The sequence below is a fragment of the Phasianus colchicus genome, chromosome Z (genome assembly GCF_987193195.1).
Source record: "Phasianus colchicus chromosome Z, bPhaCol1.hap1.1, whole genome shotgun sequence".
Lineage (NCBI taxonomy): Eukaryota > Metazoa > Chordata > Aves > Galliformes > Phasianidae > Phasianus > Phasianus colchicus.
The window spans coordinates 81,146,274-81,168,981 of NC_143476.1; the positions used below are offsets into that span (position 1 = coordinate 81,146,274).

At 41.3% G+C, this 22,708-nt stretch overlaps 2 protein-coding genes across 30 annotated transcripts in view; one reads left to right on the forward strand and one right to left on the reverse strand.

Moving 5' to 3' along the window:
• Window positions 1-2,864, reverse strand: part of SPEF2 (sperm flagellar and cilia associated 2) — a 70,098-nt gene extending 67,234 nt beyond the window's left edge. For 7 of the 9 annotated variants that reach the window (XR_016462226.1, XM_090132299.1, XM_090132298.1 and 4 more), the window contains exons 1-3: window positions 2,736-2,864; window positions 2,365-2,467; window positions 326-578 (exon numbers count right to left, since the gene is read on the reverse strand). Coding sequence is in view for 8 of the 9 variants with exons in the window: in XM_090132299.1 (XP_089988425.1) it covers window positions 326-578; window positions 2,365-2,467; window positions 2,736-2,793 (414 nt within the window). In the remaining variant the exon portion in view is untranslated. The remainder of the gene's footprint in view (window positions 1-325; window positions 579-2,364; window positions 2,468-2,735) is intronic. The other 2 variants (XM_031608434.2, XM_090132295.1) reach the window with 2 other exon arrangements.
• Window positions 2,865-2,866: 2 nt separating this feature from the next.
• PRLR (prolactin receptor) overlaps window positions 2,867-22,708 on the forward strand; it is a 175,010-nt gene continuing 155,168 nt past the window's right edge. For 12 of the 21 annotated variants that reach the window (XM_090132306.1, XM_090132308.1, XM_090132309.1 and 9 more), the window contains exons 1-3: window positions 2,914-2,996; window positions 4,918-5,002; window positions 10,481-10,650. The gene's annotated coding sequence lies outside the window, so the exon portion shown is untranslated. Of the gene's footprint in view, window positions 2,997-3,101; window positions 4,024-4,917; window positions 5,003-10,480; window positions 10,651-22,708 lie in introns of those variants that run through there. The other 9 variants (XM_090132314.1, XM_090132319.1, XM_090132301.1 and 6 more) reach the window with 9 other exon arrangements.

The window sequence follows — 22,708 nt, forward strand, 5'->3', positions numbered from 1 at the left end:
GCAGTCTGCAATCCATACTGATCAAATAAGTATAACAGAAGCCACTGAACCACTACTAGTCATTGCTGCTATTCATATTGTAAAGCTGGAAAAAGTAACAGAGCAGGTAACATGGAATAAGCCAGAATAAAGGAACACAGAACACATATTATCCTCATGAATCACAGATGAACCAGGTAATCCTAATTTCTATATATGGCAAAGGCTTTTGAACAGGAGAGCTTTTAAAAGCGGGCAGGGAAACACACAACATCCTTGAGAGGCCTTAGTAAATGTGGCATTTTTTTTCCTTAGGTAATTATACAAAATAGATATAGGTAAATACCTCTCGAAATGAAACACTTCCAACAGACTTGAGCCTTGCAGGTACTGCAGGTCTCATTGCTTCCATAGCTACTCCAGTGAGCTTTGTTTTTCTTTTTTTTTCTAAAGCAATGTACAATTCATATAAAAGCTTTGTTGCAGCCCCATGCTTTCCTATCATGATGTCATGGGCCACGTTCTCATTAAAGTCTACTCCAAGCAGGTGAAGCGTGGGCTCCAGGAGAGAAAAATTGTTAAGCTTTGCATTTGCAGCCCTATGTGATTAAAAAACAAACAAACAAAGAAAAATCCAAAAATCAAAATTTAAGCATACTTTCAATTTCAACTCACTGCAAAAGCATGGTCATTACATTTATCTCATATCAAGACAGGAGGGGGAAAAAAAAAAAAACAGTGGACTTCCCTGGAGTGAAATAATACACATTTCAACTTATATTTTATACTGTAGTACCTACAAATAAGTTGGTCTGCTAGGCATAACTCTTGGAAAACAAATAGAAGACACAGTGCATTATGTAAATCTTGATGCATGCACACAAAGAAAGCACCTGACAGCAAAATCTTACTCCAAATTGTAGCTAAAAACATATCATCTACAAAAAACACAAATAACTAGAAGATCATAAGCTCTAAGCAGTTAAAATATACGAAATTAAATTAAAAACAGAAAGAAAAAAATGAAGCCTATATAATCTAACAACTCTCAAAACACCTTGATGACTTGGAATAGTGTTGAAAAATAAAGACTATGGTTCCAATGAGAAAAAAATATGTTTAAAACCAAAACAGTGAATCTCAGATTAGTGTGCCTCTTGACGTGAGGACTATCCTGTGGAATCACTCGGGATCAGCAGATATACAGGCCAAAAAAGAATAATAATAAATTATTGATATCTCATGAGTAACATATTTTCAAATTCAATCAAAAAATCAGTAACTACTAGCTGAGTCAGAACATTATGCTTTCTATACTGTTCCATAACTTCACAATAATTCCTTTACATGAACCAATAATCTTTTAAGGCCAGGAGAGTTCATAGATTCATAGAATCATAGAATCACAAAGTTGGAAACGACCTGCAAGATCATCTAGTCCAACCATCCTCCCATTACCACTGCTACCACAAGCACTAAACCATACCTTGTAGCTCCTCATCCAGACTCCTCTTGAACACTGTCAGGGAAGGCGACTCCACCACCTCCCTGGGCAGCCATTCCAGTGCCTGATCACTTCTGAGAGAAAAAGTTCTTCCTTATGTGTAACCTAAACCTGCCCTGGTACAACCTGCGGCCATTTCCCCAGGTGCTGTTTGCTGGGGAAGAGGCCAAGCCCGTCCTCATCACAACCTTCCTTCAGGAAGTTGTAGAGTGCAATAAGATCTCCCCTGAGCTTTCCTCTTCTCCAGACTAAACAATCCCAGCTCCCTCAGCCAGGATCCTCATAAGGCCTGTGCTCCAGACTCTTCACCAGTTTCGTTGCCCTTCTCTGGACATACTCCAGGGCCTCAGTGTCTTTCTTGCAGAGAAGAGTCCAAAACTGAACATGTATTCAAGGTGTTGCCTCACCAGTGGTGAGTACAGAGGGATGAGTTATAGCATAATTCTACAAAAATGTTGAATTTTAATTTAAAGATCTTCTGGTAACACGGAGTATACTGTATCCCTACAGGAAATAGACCGAGTTCATTACTGTCCCCATAATACTTCTTGCCTTGTTTCTTGGTGAATAGAGTTTAACCCAGCAGGTGACTGATCACAAACAATGTTCCCTGGGGGTCAGTACTACAGCCAGCCCTGTGAAAGAGGGGATTAAGTGCACCCTCCGAAATTTTGCAGATGACACAAAGGTGGGAGGAAGTACTGATCTGCCAGAGGGTAGGCTAGATAGGCTGACTGATGGGCTCAGGCCACCTGTATGAGCTTCAACAAGACTGAGTGCTGAGCCTGCACTTCGATCACAAAAAAACAGAGATATATCTGAAGGAGGAATAAATATCTTGCCTAATTTCTGTAAGAAACATGTTATCCATAAGTACCAACCTGCTCTGTGAAAATTGATTAAAGTCATCCTGAAGACCATACTTGTGCAGAAGTTCTCCGAGGAGGTAGCCAGTAGAAAATTCTTCTGAAAGTGATCCTGGAACTGCAAAGTTTTTTTTTTTCCACAAAAAATAAGACAATTAAAGGAATTTGGACATTAATTGTAAAAAACTCTATTATTTTTTGTGACACGAGTGTACCAGTAAGTAGTTTGTAAGCTACAAGTAAATGTGCTTTCGGAGCAGTTATTTTGCAACGTGAGCTTCACCTACTCACTTTTCTGGCAGCCTGCAGGATGCCCTGCGCTGACAGCCAGCCTTGCGGCCCCGCAAGCCCCTGCCCCCTCCCGAGGCAGAGGGGCTGCCACTCACCCACGCTCCGGGAGAGCTTCACCTCCCCGTTCAGCCACTCGCACAGTATCTCGGACATGACGGCCACCGGCGCTCGGCCCCCCCCCAGCTCCTGGCGCCGCGTCCCGTTACCACGGCAACGGCGCCAGAGCGCACGCGCAAAGGAGAGGGGCGGTGCCGCGGCTAACCTCCTCGGGCGCGCGCCCCTGCGGGAGGGTTGCGCATGCGCCGCAGGTGGGGCGGGGTTGCGGGTGTGGCCGGGGCGGGGAGACGAGGAGGAAGGTGAGCGCGCCGCGAAGAGGGGCGCGTGCCCGCTTCCGCCGCCGCTGCCCGGGAGGCGCGCGCCGGGCCGTTATCCGGCCCGACCGCCTGCGGGGCGCGGCCGTGAGGCGCTGAGCGCGGGGCGGGCGCGGGCTGAGGCGGGGGCAGCCGTGCGGGCAGCCTCGTGGCGGGGGGGGGTCCTCGCTACAGGTGGCTGCCATCCCGCAGGGGGATCTCCTGCCGCTCGCTCCTCTCTCTGTCAGCTTCGGCTTGGCGGTGCTGCCGGGCCGCCGTCTTTACACCCACCACCTTCTCCCGGTTGCGCGTCCCGCTGCTCTTTAATAGGTGTCGTGGGAACCACTTCCCCGTTCCACACAGCCGTCTGCCTCTCGTGGCTCAGTTCCTATTGTGCCGACTCGTAGGTTTCAGAGCAGGGGACTCTTAGGCTGAAAAACCGTTCTGCTAGGGGAAAGAAATTAATCTGGAATCATTTTCACACATCAGATCGCACAACGGCGAACAAAGTACTGCGAAAGCACAATGTGAGGGGAGGGGAGGGAATGCAAACCCTGAAAATGCTGAAAAGAGCTCTGCCAGTGCGAGCGAGGGCTGCGCATTGATCGGGCTGTTCTGCAGCAGTTCTTGTGTAAGGCGTCCGAGGCATTCGTGTGCCAACACAGCTGCACGTCTGCTGTGAGCGGGGCCCGCTGGAGGATTTGGGCTTGCTTTGCAGTGAGCTTCATGCGCACGGCTTTTGCGCTGCCTCGCTTTTAGTGTCACACTGTATTACTTCGCATGGCTTTGGTGCCCCAGGTTTGAAAAGCATGTTAAAAATGTGAAGATCTACGGATCTGGAGGTCTACCTCGTTCCCCATATAAGTTTTAAATTCTGTTTTTCTGCAAAAGATCTGAAGTTGGTGTGTTGGAGTTTCCAGTTGCCTTTCAGCACAACACAGAATCCTAAAGGGTTGTTTAATCTAGAAAAAGCAGGAAGAAGGGGATCTAAACAAAACATTTTCAGACATTGTGACATTGATTAACAGCTGACGTAAGTCAGAATATCGTGGATTTTGTACATCCAGAAGTCATCTGAGCAAATCTCCATGCTTTTTATGGAGGGTGTGTTTTGAATCACAGCGAGTTATTGAGTTGTCTCAAAGTAAATGTGTAACTGGGCAGTTTTTTATGTCTTGAAAAGGTCACGGTGAAATTAGCCACAGGTGAATGAATCGAGTAACAGAAACTTCAAGAGAGCGAGGTTCTTTTGAAGTGAATATCCTTTTGAAGATACAAAGTTTTGTATATGCACAATGCTAAATTATGCTAAATTAAAAAATACCTACACTTTAAGAGAAATAGAAACCTCTTTTTTTCTTTTTTCTTTCTTTCCTTTTTTTTTTTTTTTTTTTTTTTAACCATGTTTGCAGTTTTGAGTATCTGCCATGTGAGTATGTTTCTGGTATGTCAGAGAACAAAGAATAAATCTGGTTTAGCTTGATCGTGGAATTCTTTCCTCACCTCCAGGAATCAATGTATATATTTTAAATATAGTTAAATGTTTGCTGCAAATAGTCACTTCTTTTAAGTTCAGCATTTCTTTCCGTATAACCTCTGACGTTGAAAAGCTGGTTCTTAATGTATTTCCAGGAAGTTTTATGGATTTTTTTTTTTTTCATATCCTTTATCATAATCAATGGATCTCTAAAATAGCATTTTATTTATTTATTTTTTCCTGCTATATTCATAAAAGTTAGTTAGTTAGATTTGGAAAAAAAAAAAAAAAAGGAATCTTTCTTATACTTAAATTCAGTAGTGATTTGCTGTTTCATCTAAGTCTGTCTTAGCTTTAAACAGATTAATATATATGTCTTACAGAATTCAGAGTAGTGATGGAATGATATTGTAATCAATTTTTATTTCATTTTTTTTCCCTGCTTTTAAGAACTTGGAAAGATGTTTGTGTTCTGCACTGTGAAAGCTGAATCCATAGATTGTTTGAAGGAAAATACTTGCAGACAACAAGTAAGGTAACTTTTCCCCTAATTCTGCCTTTCCTAAAAACACTGCGATTTTTTAATAAGATAGTTACTCATTTTGTGTTCTCTTAATTTCTTACATCTCTGCAAAGAACACCAGTGGGACTGTCCTGGAAATTTCAAAGTGATTTTCTGTAGGACACTGTACATTGGTTAGTGTAGCTTTTAAACACTGATGCTGGGCTATAAATTGCATCTGAATTTTTCAACAAAAAATCATTATTTATTTCAAACTTCATGCATTCTCCTATGAACTCGCTTTGAGAGAGAAGGGGATTGCTTGTAGGTTGTATTTGTAATGGTGAAAGGGAACAGAGGAACTCAAATAGCAGTCCACTGAATTCAGAGAAAAATTAAGTGCCAGGGACAGTCTGCTACTTTTCATTCCTTTTGGCCTCCTGAAAGAAACTGTGCATGAAGATGATATTATAGACTTTTTTTTTGTTGTTGTTAAAAACTACAGCTATTGTCAATATTAATTTTTAGACACATGAATGTGAAAGTAGCATGCATAAAGAATAAAAAGGTAAGGATTCTGTTTTTAAAGTTATTGTTAAAAACATGGTCTTTAATCACAAAAGAACAACTGAAAAAATTGTGAAGTTTCAAGAGTCTAAATTAAAGAGGGAGTTAGGAGGAATAATATCATCATAATACAATGAAGGTTAAGAAAAGGCAAATAGAGAAATGCTTGGAATTCTTAAATTGCTCTTAGACTGAAGGTGGGCATGACAATAGAAGCATTAAATTGATACAACATAATTAGATAATTTGTGTTCAGGAGTTCCCTTTCTTTGTAACAGAATTTTTTTCATCACTAGAAGATGTATAAATGGTTTATAAACACATTAGAATTGGTAACTTTGTTTTTTTCTTGTTTCCTTGACATTACATTTTTTCCCACTTTTCCTTCTCTATTTTGATTGTTTTACTTTGCACACTATTTATTCCCGCTAGCATGGTCAGATGATGATATTCTCCCTGAAAATTAATTGCAAGTGTATTTATCCTGCTTTTCCTTCTATTTCCTCTGGATCCTCATAAGTGTCTCTACTGAGGAAAGATTAGGATGAAGTTCTAAAGCAAACGTTAGAAATTTCCACAGTGTTGAGGTTTATGCTCACTGCATGTTTCCACAACTATTTGCTAGTTAAATCTCCCAGTTCAGTTCCCATACTGACATTTAAAAGTTGTGACTTTGGAACCTTATGTGGACTCCTTACCCTTGTTTTCTCTGTTACCACAAGGCAACAGCTAATTCAGACCAGATGTCTGCCTAGTCCAGGCTCCTGTCTCTGCCATTAATCAATAACAAATTCTGGGAAAAAGATTTGGGAAAAGTATAGACTGAGACCTGTAGTTACTCCCTCCTGGACATTCTTCAAGCCGACGCTGATTGTGGCTGAATGATTTTCTGCACCCACATATGCTTGTGCAATTAATTACTCCCATGAATACATGCAGACTGTTATTGAATCTATGAAAATATTTAACATTGGCAGTGGTCTGTGCTAAGGTATTCCATACCTTAACAAAGCTTTATGTGAACAAATTGTTATATTTTGTGAAGTTCATTGTCTTGTGTGTTTGGATCTGCTCTGTGTGCTTTTCACTTTCAGTAGTATAGTAGTTCTGTCATTCTTAAAAAATAACATTGAGCAGTTGTGTTGCAGGCTTTAAGACTTTTCTTGTTTCCAATAGCTTTATGATCAAGAACTAAAAAATAATACATGTGTACATTAAGTGTTGGTTCTCTCTTTCACTGCATTGGGGCGGGGGACTTTTCTCTCTGGAGGGAAACTGAAGTTCATCAACTTTTTGTGTGGTCTGATAGAGATTGAACAAGGGCGAAGGAACTTAAACTAAAAAGGGAAAAATTAGGCTATTCAGAGGAAATTTTTAACTCAGAGAGTGGTGAAGCACTGAAACAGGTTGCCTAGAAAAGTTGTGGATGCCCTATCTCAGGAGGCATTTTGTGGTTTAACCCAGCAGGTGGCTAAGCACAACACAGTTATTTGGTCACTTCCCCAATTCCCAGTGGTATGGGGGAGAGAATAAAAACAAACAACAAAATAGAACTCGTGGATTGAAATAAAACTGTTTACTAAGATGGAGGAAAGGAAAATGATAATAGTTATGATTATATATATGTATGTGTGTATGTTATGAATGTATCTAACAAGTGATGCACAAGAATTGCTCACTGCTCACTGACTGATGCCCAGCTAGCCCTCCAAGTGGCAGAAATGAGAGAAATGAACTCCTGTCCCCTTCTTAACTCCCCTGCATGATGTCAAATGGTATGGAATACTCCTTTTGCCAGTTTAAGTCAGCTGTCCTGATGCTGTCCCCTCCCAGTCCTTCGTTAGTATGAGCTGAGAAACTGGAACAGCCTTGGCTCTGCATAACACTGCTTAGCGATAACTATAAACATCTGTATGTTATCAATATTGTTTTTCTCTTAGAACCAAAACAGCATCACACCAGACACTGAAGAAAACAATTCCATCCCAGCTGAACTTTAAACAGAGATCAGGTTGAGTGGACCCTGGCCAACTGATTGGCAACTCTGCCCTTGGCAGGGTATGTAGCTAAGTTCTTGTGGAACAAACATTGTGTTAATGTGGATACATAAAGTGTGGATACATACAAGAAGAGAGGGGTGTTAGATATAGGGGATTTCTCCCTCCTGGGAGCTCAACTCCCATAATGCTAGGCAGACTCTCAGAGTAGTCTGCTCTCTCCTTGGTGCTTGGATAAAGGACATTACCAGGAAACTTGCTGGCCTTGTATGGCAAACAGGTCTGTATCCATTGCTTCTTTTCCATGTGGAAGATTATGAATCAGTTTCACGTAGTTCAAGAGCTATCTAAATGGACTTCAGATCCTTGGGATCTAGTTCTGCTGAAGGAATCAAGTATACAAGTCTCTTCTCTGCTTCCCTTAGTGGGTAAGGATACTGTAAGAAACAGAAGGAATACCTGATCTGTAAACATTGGTTTCATGACTGATATCAATGCCATATTTTTGGTGGTTTTCTTTTTTTTTGATAATGGGATGGCCTACATGGCACTGGGCTTGCAGTCACCGGATGGCTTTCACCTCTCTCAAAGAGGGAAAAGTGTCCATGGGGAAAAGTTAGCAGGGCTTTAGACTAGGTTGTAAAAACGTGGGTGGGTAACAGTGAAGCTGCACATGGTAAGGGGTGGAACAGCATAGTCAGGCTAGAGAGGCAGGGTGTTAGTGGGGGCCCTCAACATTCTGCCCTTAGATATGCTGACAACACTGAGCACACTTAAATCGTATGACAATGAGCCAGGGACCACTGAGGAAAAAGAAGGCAACAGGGAAACTCAAGGGAAATACTTCAAAGGCATTAGGGAGTTGTCCTCCAAGAAGGCAGTAAGGCCAGCTGCCCAGCTGAAGTGTTTTTACACCAACAGACACAGCTTGGGAAAAAAAATAGGAGGAGCTGGATCCACTGTGCTACCTGAAAACTGTGATGTAATTGCCTTCACTGAAACCTGGTGGGATGATTCCCATGACGGAAATGTGGCTATCGATGGCTACATAGAAGGGAGAGGAAAGGAAGGAGGGGAAGAGGCATTGCCCTCTACATCAAGAAAGGAACAAAGTGTGAAGAGATGTTCCTGAAGAATGAGCAAGTCAAAAGTTTATGGATGAGAGAGAGCAACAGAGAGAGCCTTGTGGTTGGTGTCTACAGCAGATCACCTGATCAAGCAGAGCCTGATGAAGCTTTCTTCCTTCATCTCCAGGAGATGTTGCCATCACAGACTCTCGTGCTTGAGACTTCAGCCACTCTGACATCTGCTAGTAAAATAGCACTGTGAGCTGTAGGCAAACCAAGAGTCTTTTAGAATGCATCAAGGATAGCTGCTTGAACCATAAAGTAGCTCTATCGGGTGGGGTGCAGTACTGGATCTGTTGCTTACCAATGCAAATGGACTAATTGGTGACCTCAGGATTGGAGGCAGCCTGGGCTATAGTCACCATGAAATATTGGAGTTCACGCTCCTTGAGGTATAAAGGACAAAAAATAAATCAAAAAGATTCTAAATTTTAGGAAAGCGTAATTCCAGCTCTTCAGGGAGTTAGTCAACAAAATCATCTGGGAAACTGTCTTCAAGGACAAGGACTGGATATGGCAGATCTTTAAGAAAGCTTTTCTTAGTGCACAGGAGCTTTCCATCTTCAGATGTAGGGAGTCAGGAAAGGAAAGCAAGAGACCAACATGCCTGAACTGGGATCTGTTGGTCAAACTGGTAAGCAGGAAGAAAATGCACAGGTAGTGGAGGCTGGGACAGGTACTGTGGGATGCATGTAAGCATGCTGGTAGGCTATGTATAGATTGAGTCAGGAAGGCCAAGGAACAACAGGAAAGTCTAAGAAGGTGTACCCTTCCTAGTGAAAAATACAGGCAGGCTGGTAATAATGGATAAGGAGACAGCTAAAATACTCAACAACTGTTTTGCCTCAGTCATCACTGGCTCCTCTTCACACAGTGGATTGTGGATGAGTTGGAAGGTGGGGCTTAGGAGACAACATCTGTCCCACTGTAAGTGAAGATCAGATTTATGACTACCTGAGGAACAGGGAAGGGAAGGGAAAAGAAGGGAGAGAAAGAAGAACCACCATTGCAGAGGTCATGATGTCCTAAGGGTCTGTCCTTGTTCTTCTGCTGGGGTGGCTAAAAATGTGGTGGGGTATGTGGGGTTGGCAATACTTTTTATGCCATTGGATTGTCCCTTCCGATTAGGTCAGAAGCTGTTGCCAGGCAGAGAGTTTCTGGTAGCATACACTGTGAACATGCCATACCGGCCATGCTTTTCTCCCTTTGCATGGTGGTTGTGGCTGGGGGATGGACCTAAGACTATCTTAAACATGATGACTTAACTCCTAATTTCTTCACTGCACTTTAGCACAACATGTGTTTGTTCTGCAACTTTCACAGGAGTGTTACAGCACAGCTTTTGTTCTGAAGTCTTCAGCAAGAATTCACAATGTTATGGTTCTGTATATTGTTGTAATAGAGTCTGGGACAGAAGGAAACATGTCACTTTATTCCCACATTCCACCCAGCGTTTGAGACTGTTGTCAGGCCAGTATCAATATAGCCACTGGGGTCATCCACAGTGATGATGCATACATACTGTACATAGAATAATATAATCCTTAGAGTTGGAAGGGATCTCTGGTCCAAGTCCTCTGCAATGAACAGGGACATCCACAGATAGATCAGATTGCCCAGGGCCTTATCTGGCTCACCTTTAAAGTTTCCATGGATGGGGCAGCAACCATATCACTAGGCAACCTGTTTCAGTGCCTCACCACCCTCACTGTAAAAGACTTATATCTAACCTAAATCTACCATCTTTGAGCTTGAAACTATTTCCCCTTGTTCTATCTCCACAGACGCTGCTAAATAGTCTGTTCCCTTCTTTCCTGTAGCTCCCCTTTAGATACAAGGCCATTATCAGATCACCTCTGAGCCTTCTCCAAGTCTTCAAAGGAGAAATGTTTCATTTTGTGGATCATTTTCTGGCCCTTCTCTGGACGCGCTCCAAGAGGCCTTTGTCTTTTCTGCACTGAGGACTCCACGTTTGAACACAGTACTCCAGGTGAGGCGTCACCAGCACAGAGTAGAGGGGCAAGATCACCTCACTTAGCCCACCTGACCATGAATCTTTTGATGCAGCCCAGGATGCATTTGGCTTTCTGGGCTGCAAGGGCACACTGCTGGCTCACGTCTAGATTCCCAGCCAGAACCCCCAGGTCTTTTTCAGGAGGGCTGCACTCAATCCTTTTGTCTCCCAGCTTGTATTGGTAATGGGAATTGCCTCGACCTAAGTGCAAGATCTTGCATTTGGATTTGTTGAACCTCCTGAGGTTCACCTGGGCCCACTGCCCACCCTAACTAGAACTCTCTGGATGGCATTCCATCTGTCTGGTGTGTTGATCACGCTCCATGGGTTGGTGTCATCATCAAATTTGCTGAGGGTGCACTTGACCCCACCATTGATGTCCCGGATGAAGATATTAAAGGGTATCAAGCCTAGCACCAATCTCTGGGGAACATCACTCGTCACCAGTCTTCATCCAGACATTAAGTCATTAAACACCACTCTCTAGACACAATCCTGCAACCAGTTCTTCATCCATCAAACTGTCCACCCATCAAATCCATATCTTTCCAACTTGGAGAGAAGGATATTTTGGGGTACTATGTCCGAGGCCTTACCAAAGTCCAGATAGATGACATCAGTTACTCTTCCCTTGTCCATCGTACAGAAGGAACAGAGAAAGAATGGACAAGCCTATTTATTATACACTTCACTAGGCCATTGCATAGTATTAGATAGATAAGTCCACCCACCAGTGTTATACCAATTCACGTCAACTAGTCTTCCTATTCTGTTAGTCCCAAAGTCTGGAGGAAGCTGGCAAGCCAACTATCATCATCTTGCTTGAGTAGATTCATCAGTGATTTAAAGTCCTTAATTTTCCCCTTTAATAGCTGAGAGTTGTCAGAAGTACTGATTGTAACATTACAGCAAATAATCAGTCACAGTGCAGTTCTACAGTACAGCTGTCCAGATGGTCCTAATTCTTGGATCATAGTAGTGATAGCTTGTGAAGTAATGTTAATGGCAAGCATGCAGGCCAAATTACCAATCTGTTTGTGGTTATGAACAGTCATTGCAGGTACACCTACTCATGAGGATGCAAGTGCTGCTGCTTTCATGTGTGACAAGAGATTAACTTTGCCATTACAGTCACTCCCTAATATGAGGGTGTTTGTCTGACATGGCATTTGGTATGGTTGTAGAGGGGAAGAGCTACTGTTATTCTTCCCAGTGAGCAAGGGCCACCAGTGGAGTAGAAGGTACATATGAATATGCTATCCTTCCACAAAGAAAGAACTATCCCCGAGGAAGAATGATATGGTTGATGGGTAAAAGTGCTCTTATGATTACACTGCATATCAGTGTTAATGAGTTTATGCTGTGGTATGATGCAGTTTACTACCTGAAAACATTCCTCTGTTGAAATAACATTTGCCAATCTAAAGGCAAATGCTGCTGGAGTTATCTGTATTGTCACCTTGCTCCAGATGGGAATCATGCCGTAGGTGATGTTAAACTACAAGGTTTCAAAAAGGGAGTAGTTCTGGATTAATTGAGGGGAGTTAAAATTTCTGAAATAGATTGTCCTCCTGCCTTACAAAAAGCAGTAGTGTTAGCTGCTTTGCAAGCTAGCCATGCCCGTATGTTCTCCTTCAGGCTAGGATGATTCATCTAACTAAAAGTTTCCCCATTTTGGGTTAATCCCAATAAGAATAATATTCCCAAGAGTGAGGTCAATTTGGTTCTTAGTACAAAATTTCTCTGCTGATGTATGTCCTCATCATTCTGGAAAAATAGAGAGAAACAAACACTCATTTTCCTCGGAAATAGGTAGCAAGATTAGTGATGGGAAACGATCCATTTTAGAAGTATTTTATGTTCCTTCCCTATTACATCTTTGCCTAGCCAGATGTGTCATTTTATGAGAGCTTCAAGGTTCAGCGTGACCTTTCCCTTCATAGGTTTGCCCACGAGCACTGCTGCTCAGATGCATATTGTATTTCTAGCCTTTAGTATATAGCTCTGTGGGCTAGAACAGAATGCATTCAACTGCATTCATCCCCTACTAGTCATTTACTGCATCTGGTAGCTGATCAGTCCGCCCTGACTCTTGTGGTTCAGAAAACCAATTTAATAAGCTATTTCTCCTTTCAATTATCCATTGGCTTGGGGATTAGAAGGGGTGTAGAATATCAACCATATCTCCTCTTGCTTAGCCTGTTCTTGCACCATTTGGGCAGTGAAGTGGGTCCCAGATTGTATAGTGATTGTCTTAGGGAGGTGGTTAAATCATTCCTTCAACCCCTTCATATATTTTCTGCAGTTACTTGGGATACTGTCTCCACTCCATGAATGAGTCCAGAAACTATTTCTACTCGTACCATGGTGTACTGTTTCCTGATAGGCTTCCTAAATGGCGCTTCATTGTCCACCATTCAGGCCTCCCACAACTCCTTATTTTCCCTACTGTGCAGGAATGAGTACTTCAGAGGATGTTCTCTGAGTCAGATGACAGCTGTCACACGCAGAAATCACCATTCAACTCTGGTAACAGAGACCCTCATACATCCTCAACTTAGGGCATTCTTCTATAGATTCAGTGCTCACAAATTCCTCTTTTTATATGTAGCCACTTGAGTAAATTTACCCACTCATCACTCATTTTCAGGGTTGGGAGAAAGAAGATAATTAGTGCATTCATCAAAATGGATCCTCGTTAATTCATCCACCTCATTGTTTCACCTATGTGCAGGATCTGACCCTGTCTGGTGGGCTGCCACCCAGCCTACCTCAAATTCCTTAATCTTTGCAATATCCAGGATATCCGTCTACTACTTCTCTTTCTGCCACACTGAGGCTCAATTTACCTCCCAAGCATTTTGCTCCAAGATGGGGATCCAATCAGTGCACCCCTTTAAGACTGCATAGGAATCAATATATACACCTACCAGCTCAGGGTTGTTCTTTTCTCTCTTAAGTACCTCCCAAACTGCTCAACCTGGGAGCTCCCTGTCCTTCAATGACCACTTTGTCTTTGGTTTCTATTTGTACTGCTGCCGCTTGGTATTTCCATACTTTCCCTTTGAGCCTGGCAGAGGCATCTGTAAACCAGATATTCCTCATTCCCTTCTGGAATGGAGGAGCTTCCTTTATTGGAGAAGCAGAAATTTAGATTAAAGATTCTGTATTAACAATCTTCTTAACAACTCTCCTATTGTAAGGGTCATAGGCATCCCTTTTGTAGCTTTAAAGAAGTGACAGTAATGTTCCAATTAAGCATACTACTTCCTTGCTGTTTCCCACTGTGCTAGTCCAGTGAGTGGAGGTGTCCCTCCTAGCACCAGCCTTCAGACCTTGCTGGGTGCTAGTCCATTGTAAGCCTCCATTTGCCATTAGACTTCCACATCAGCCACTCAGGAAAGTCATAAGGGGAATTTGTAGGCACTATTAATCCTTGGTTACATAGTTTGCCTATTATAACGGCTATACCTTCCTTACCTCCTAATGGGAGAGAACAGAGCTTCAATTTGTTGTCTTGGAAGGAGATAAGGCTGTGGCTACCTGCACATTTGGACTAGCCTTAATGGGGATTTGGAGGAGACTGCCAAAACTCTACCACCTCCCACTGCAGTCTGCCAGCATTTCTACCTCAATAGTACTGTCATCTTCTGGGAGCCAACACTTGATCTGTGCAGTCTGCCAAGACTGTATTTTGTCACAGGCATATGCTACCCGGACCTTCTTGCCAAAGTGATTGGGATTGTTCTGAGTACAGTGGGACAAGTGAATCTCCCTCCTTCAAGATGCCAGGGGTTCCACCTATTCCCTTGTCTTCTGGGATGGCAGTTTCCCACTCCTGTTATTAAGTCCAACTTAATGAGCTCTTGCAAAGGGGAGCAGTGGGAGTTAGAATAGACGAGGTTGTGATTTGAAGGGTCAACTCTGTGGGGCAGACAAAGGAAGGGTCTTGTCTAGTTTTCCTGCTACATTGTGAGTAAGGATTTCTAAGGCCTTGTGAGTTTGGTCATTCGTAGTGAATCTGGGAATTCCCACTTCAAGACCTTTTACCCACGATTCTTCCTGCCAGTTTCAGGGTTGGTGCCTTCCATCTGGTGATTTGCAGTGCTCCTATCTTTTTCCTAGGTATAGGTGGCTAGGTCTAGGTAGCTATTGTTGCTCAGTCATCTGGATTACCCTAAAATTCCAGGAGGAGCACCATATATTCATCCATAATTAATTAGCTCCTGAGCAAATTGCCCCCAGGTTCAAGCGTTTTCCTGCCCTGGTTCAGTTCTTGGAACAGTTTACAGATTTGATATTGTAACTCTGTACCCTCTCATTTCAGCATGCCATGACAACCCTGAATCTGGGGAACCCTGAATGAAGGGGCTCATTCACTCTGAGTCAACCAGCATTGTCACTGGGGATTTCTGGTTTAACACTAAGGCTCTTTCGTGCATTAAATGTAAACAGTCTGCTTTCTGAATACTCTTGATCAGTTGGTCAAAATCCCCTGGAATTGTAACTGGGTCAACTCTTTCCAAGGGGTTAAGACCGCTTGCCAAATAAGCTGCCTTCTGAGTCAGGTACCATGGGGCTCAGTTGTTTCCAGTGGTTAGGAAAACGCTAGGTCCCCGTAATTTTATGCTTCTTTCTCACTTAAAAGTATGCCATCCTCTCCCAGTAAGAAAACTCTCCACACATATTCTGTCTCCATCACCTTAGAATTCCTGCTATATTTCTCCTGCAATTTAGCCAACTCTTGGGCTGAATACAGGATTTCTTTGGTTTTAACAATCAGATGACCTCCCCTATCCTCCACATCATAGTTATATTCCATCTTAATTAGAGGTCTTATAGGCCTAGGGGGATCATTTCTAATCGATCTATCCACCCTCTGTGTGAAGAACTTCCTCCTAATATCTAACCTAAATCTCCCCTTAGTTTAAAACCATCCTCTCTTGTCCTGTCAGTATCCACCCTTGTAGACAGCTATTCCCCCTCCTGTTTATACGCTCCCTTTAAGTAGTGGAAGGCTACAATGAGGTCTCCCCAGAGCTTTCTCTTCTCCAAGCTAAACAAGCCCAGTTCCCTCAACCTTTTCTCATAGGAGAGGTGCTCCAGCCCTCTGATCATCTTTGTGACCTTCCTCTGCACCTGCTTTAAGAACTCCATGTCCATCCTGCACTGGGGGCCCCAGGCGTGGATGCAGTACTGCAGATGGGGCCTCACAAGAGCCGAGTAGAGAAGGACGATCACCTCCCTCTCCCTGCTGGCCATCCCTTTTTTAATGCAGCCCAGAACACAGTTGGCCTTCCAGGCTGCAAGCACACACTGCGTCGAGCTTCTCGTCCACCAGGGCCCACAAATCCTTCTCCACAGGGCTACTTTCATGGAGTTCTTCCTCCAGCCTGTATAAACACCTGCCATTTTATATACATTCTTATTTATTTTTATTATCTGTATGTATGTGCATATATCTGTGTTATAAAGTTTGGGCACACTAATGATATGGAATAAGTGATAGATACCAAGAAACTACAGTTCTTGGAAACTCTGTTCATTGCCATGTCGTATCCAGGAGGGAAGGACGTGACACAACCAGAGCTGCCTTCTTCTGGCTGTAACTCCAGATAGCAGCATGGTTAGAAGACACTCTCTCCCTCCCATTTGTTTGATTTATTATCCTCGATCCCTTTTATATTGTATTATCTCACATTCTTGTACCATTTCTATTAAATTAATTCATCTTTATCTCAATCGAGTTCCTCCTTCTCATTTCTTAGTTCGCTTCTCTCCTGGTTTTGTAGTTGTTTCCTGACGCATACATGGCTCCTGGTCTTAACACCCTCATTCACTCTGTTCTTGCCTTAAAATTATCTTCTGAGTAGGAAGCTACTGTTTCATTTTGTAGACGTTAATGCTATTATTTAGGTGGAAAGTACGTTCACATTTAAGAGGTGAGATACCTCCTCTCATAAACATTACAATTTGGTATGTGAAATACAAAATATAGACATGTTGGTATAATCAACCTACCACGCCTCTCTATATTTATACATTTGCCATCACCCTCCCCCCAGAGAGGTTTCATCTTCTTGGCTTGTTTAATTCCGGCGCATGTGTCACAGTCATGAATAACCTGTGCCATAGCGTCCATAGTTAAATCCACCCCTCAGTCTCTAGTTCAATTATATGTTGCATCTCTTCTTGATGGCCCAAGGTTTCATGGACCCACTGAGCTAGAAATGATTCACCCTTGTTTTGCCAGTCGAAGTCTATTTGAGCCACTTCAATTTTGGCAGCTCGATTGATCTGTTGATTATTTTGATGTTCCTTAGCAGCTTGATTCTTGGGCACACGAGCATCTACATGACACACCTTTACAAACATATTCTCTATTCAGACAGCAATGTCCTTCCACAGTTCAGTAGCACAAAGAGATTTACTGCTTTGTAGCCAGCTGTTTTGTTCCCACTGCTGTAACCACACCCATAAGGCATTTGCCACCATGAGTCAGTATAAACATTGGCCATCTTTCCTATTCAGCAACATCTAAGGCCAGTTGGACAGCCTTTACCTCTGTAAATTGGCTTGATTCTCCTTTTCCTTCAGTGGCCACTGCAATTTGTTGTGCAGGGCTCTACACAGTAGCTTTCCATCTGCGATACTTCCCCCAGTACAACATGACCCAGCAGTAAACAGGCATATTTCCTTTCATTTTCTGGAAATTCATTGTATGGTGAAGCCTCTTCAGCACGTTACCTCTCCTTCTGGTGATGTTCCAAACTTTTTATCTTCAGGCCAGTCCATGATCACCTCGAAGATTCCTAGATGGCCAAGGTTCCCCATCCGAGCTCGTGTAATCAACACAATCCACTTACTCCAAGAGGCATCAGTTGCATGATGGGTGGAAAGAACCTTTCTCTTGAACATCCAGTTTATCACTAGCAGTGTGCTAAAAGGAGCTGCGTTTCAGTGCCTGTTACTTCAGAAGCAGCCCAAACCCCATCATACACAGCTAAGAACTTCTCAGTCGCAGTATTAGTACAGTACTCTTCAAACCCTCTATACACCCAACTCCAGAATCCAAGGAGTTGATCTTAGGTCTCACTTGAGGTTCTTTGCCAAAGACTCCAAGTGGGGCCTCTCTCTCCAGCAGCAGTATAGAGCATATTTTTTACACCCTGTCCCATCTGTACTGTCCCCAGGGCCATGCCATGTTACCACTGTTTAATTTGCTGAGAAGCCTGCTGCTGCTCAGGGCCCCATGTAAAATTATTCCTCATCACCTGATGAAGGGAGCTTACAATGGGGTTAGAGTTTAGAGCATGCATTTTCCAAAAACACACTAGGCTCTGGAAACCATGATAATTAAGGATGGAACAAAAAGAATAAAGGGGACAGAAATTACCTTTGTTCTGTGCCTGCATTGGAGCCTCGAAATTCTCAGCATTTGTCTGCCTTGGAGAATTTTATGTAGAACATATTGTCAGACAATATTTATGGTCTCTCCCAGTAATTAGTCATTATCCACACACACACATCTGTGTTAAAATGTGGCTAAAACTTAAATTTTGTGGTCATTTTTTCTGGTAATCATTCTTTTCTACAGAGCAGGCAGCTAAGTAGTAAGTATGGTTCAAATGGTTCATTTTTTGCCATATGTAGTTGTATTCAATCTGTGCCATAGTATTCTGTGAGATACAAATCAAGTTAATGAAACTTGTTAATGAAGACAATTATGTTGTAAATTTGTCATTTTATGGGTGTATCACTCTGAATACAATGGCTTGCTGTATATTCTGAATAGTATTTGAAATTCTCCTAAGACTTAAACACTTAAAGTTTTATTTTGTTTATTCCATAAGTGCTCACTAATTGGGCACCACTTGTCTTATGTTCTTTACTGTACTTTTGTCTTTAATTATTAAAGAACATATGTGACGTAACTAGGAGCCCTTTAGCTGCTACTGAAATCTTTTAGAAATGGGAAAATTTGTACCCTAACGGTTCTGTTCAATGCTATTCTTAAGGTATAAAAGGAAGAATAGAGTGTCTGTTCTGAAGTGGATAGGGAATGCAAGTAAGCAAAATGTAACTAAGTGATTTGGAATTTGGCTGGCATCTTTGCTCCTAATGCCAGTACTTAAAAGCCTTAGATACTGGTTCTTTCTTATTATTGTTGAATGAGGACATTGGTCAAGCATACTGTATGCTGGAAATCTTCTTGTTAGAACATTTTGCTTTCACAATTGTTTTTTAATCCGCAGTTGTTAGCTAATTAGAGTAAAACTGATGATGTAAATAGTCAAAAAAAAAAAAAGAAAAAAATTAAAGTGATGTTTATTTATCTAAATGAAGGAGAGACTATGGACTAAAGTGCCGACTATCTTTTTAATAATGATTACTTATGGCGTCATAATACTAATGCACAAAAACTAATTTTCAAAAGAAAAGATTTGTATAGACCTTCTTTTCTACAGTAATGAATACCTTTTCATAAGTTGCCCATTTCTTTGATCTGGAGTCAGATAAATTTGTACTCAATTTGATTTCAATAGAGGCTTTTATCCCTTGGACGCAAGAGTATCTAGCTACTGCAATAAAGCTTTGTTTAACCATTTGTTTGTCTTACTTGCAAACAGTTTCTTTTTGACTACTTGTAATCTGACTAGAATATCTAAATAAGAATAGGCATTTAGCCTTAAAATGGTGAAATTCTCTAATAAATTTTATTTAATACAGAATGATTGAATGCAGGTGCTAGTAAAAGATGCAGAAAAGCCATCCAGCTGTGCATGCTCTGGTTCTTTAAATTTATTTCAAGGTATTTTATCTATTCTTTATCTTGAGTAGTGATACAAAAATTAGCATTTTAAATAAATGACAGTAATTGTAAGAAGAACTCCTGTATTTTTACTTATGGAGCTGTTCAAATCATACAATAGTACAGAATGTTCTATATTCATAACAGTTGTAAGAGTTCACTTCTCTCCCCACAGGGATGGTAAATGTTTGCACCATCCCAGAGAAATACTGTCTGAATAAGATTTAAAATAAAAAACAGTCAAAATCATTTTTGGAGTGTTAGGTATGCACAAAACCGGACAGTGAATATGCCAGCTTTAGAAAAACTGAGAATAGACCAAGTATCGATTTCTGCAGTACCTTGGGAAAACACTGATCATGTATCCCCAAAGTTTTATTATGCCTGTGTTCATACTGTGTACTCTGCTTTAGTCTGAACCAAATTCTAAGCTATAAGTAATTTATCCTATACTATGTATTTTTCATGATCAGAGGGCTAGAGAACTCCTACAAGAAAGGCTGAAGAAGCTGTTCTTGTTCAGCCTGGTGAAGAGAATAGTCTGGTGAAACCTCATAGTGTTCTTCCAGTTCTTTAAAGAAGTTTATGAACAGGAGGGAGATCGACTTTTTACACAGTCTGATAGTGATAGAATAATGGGGACTGGCTTTGAACTAGAAGAGAGGAGATTTAGGTTAGATGTAAGGAGGAAATTTTTTACTCAGAGAGTGGTGATGCTCTGGAACAGGTTGCCCAGAGAGGTTGTGGATGCCCCATCCTGGAGGTATTTTAGGCCAGGTTGGCTGGGGCCCTAGGCAGCCTGGTCTACTGGCTAGTACTCCTGCCCACAGCAGGGGGTTGGAACTAGTGATCTGTAAGGTACTTTCCAACTCAAGGCATTTTGTGATTCAATGATAATATTATTCTACATTTTTTCAGGTCTGGGATATCTGCCCTTGGGTTTCAAATACTGCTTCTTCCCCTCAGGATCAGCTAATTTTCACTATGCTTAGGCTTTTACACAGAATGAATGTTCCCGAAGAAATGATCATTCACAAGTTCCTTTACAGCATCACATGAGCAGCATTTGTGAGACTAAAACAATACCTAATCTGCAGTGTGTGATTTTATTCTTGCCTCTTTTGAGATCCTGAATTTGAAATAGCACTAGTCTAAGTATATACTCAAGTAGACCCATCTTAAGTGTCCATAAAGAAGTGATATGCCACACCACTGTTTCTTTCTTCTGATAATAAAGCTTGTTCTGTCCCTTCTCTTGTTTTATCTCTCCCATACTGTTACGACTGTTCTACAGTACTGAATGTATACACTCAAGCTGCACCATTCAAAATAGCTCTTTCAAATGCAGATATGGGAGTGATTAGTTAGTGATACTGAATGTTTTCTTACAGAATAGGAGTGTAAGTAGTAGGTCAGCTAAAGGTTGCTGGTAGAATTTATTATTTTTTGAAGTAATATTCAGTGGAGATTTTAAAGATTATATTCAATATTATCCTAGATGGAATAGAATTATTGCTGCTCATTGCAATGTAATATATTCTTTCATTGCTGTTCTAAAATGAATTTGATCAAATTTTCTGTGACCACTTGTTCTCCTACATGATAGATAATGAAATAAAAAAAAGTCTTGGCTTATTCCATCTTACGATAAGCTGAACTTTGATGTAGAAGGTTCGTTTACTAAAGCCAATATCTTCTGCAGACACAGCAGTATACTCTTATATATCAAAGCATCAAAGTAGTGTTACAGAAGAAGGGTAGTCCTGATCCTCCATTTAGAGAAAGGAAACCACTTTGCTATGCTGTGGTTATGTTTGGCTATGTTAACACAGAAACCTCATTACTAATAGAAATGGATATTGGTGGTCATAGCAATCCCAAATCACCTCCAGGAGAGAAATAAAGCACACTTAGGGAAGTCAAACTGAACCACATCTATTTTACAGCATGCAGCTTTACAGAAACCTGTAAGATTCATAAAATTTGTTTGTAGAGTATGTCTGCATATGCAAGCACATTTGTATAGTATGCTTTTAAATATACTAAGAAGATAGCCTGTGATTTTGGAAGGTCTTTTCTAATAATCACATTAAAAATTTCAAATCACTAATAAATAAAATTAACAGTTATTCTTTCTTATCGCTACCATATCATTTGTTCATGATAGTTACTTATCTGAGTGAAAATAAATTCGTTGCACTATTTTTTAATACATTCTAAATGTAATTCCCTTCATATTTTCTTCCTTCATGTTATAAATAAACATATTTCAAATTCAAATAATTATATGAGGTCTACTTTTAAGGTGATGCTTCTTATTTTCTGATGTTGGCCCACAGTGTCAGAGGCAGATGGTGATGGTGTGGCAGTAGAAGTTGAACCTTCCCACTGACATTCCACTGTTTTGTTGCCATGCAGCAAATGGCAGTGGAGGGGCAATCTGGCAGAATGGAGTCTGACATGGAAGTGTGTATGAAGCGACGGTGTGACACTGAATTCCTCCATGTGGAAAAAATGGCATCCACTGACATTCACTGACTGTTGCTGAATATTAATGGAGACCAAACAGTGGATATGAGCATGGTGAGGTGGTGGGTGCTATATTTCAGTAGTGCTGGTAGCAATCTCCACTGGTGCAGATTTTTATGAACATAGCATGCAGACTCAAATAATTTTTTGTAGCTGAGAATTTGCTCAACCAAATAGTGTTACTGTGCTCTTTGTATCTGCTATAGTTTCCATGGAAATAAATAGGTGGTATTGCTTTCAGAGTGGCCTGTGTAGAACGTTTGCCTTTTGAATTTCTTATCTATCCACTGGTTAGTGCCACAGAAGAGAATAAATACAGAAGTTGTTTATCCCTGGTTCATTTTTACTTTTTGTGAGATCGATTCAGTAACATTGCTTGCCTTTTGATATTTCTTGATATTTACATAATTTGTTTCTTTTGTCCCAATCACTTCTGTGTTGATTAGCAATTATTTATAACCTTTTTTTGAAGATTATAGGTAGATATTCCCATTCTGTGTTTCAGCACATAGAACAGCACCCACTACAGGGGTGTAGTTTTTCAATGATTGTGACATGTCTCTTGTGATTTATTCTTCACTGTGCTCGTATTAAACGGTCATAACTTTTACATATGATTAGTTTTTTGTCCTTCATCTTTGAGTTGAATACAATAAGCTGCTTTTATTTTATATCTTGTTTATGATGAAGCTA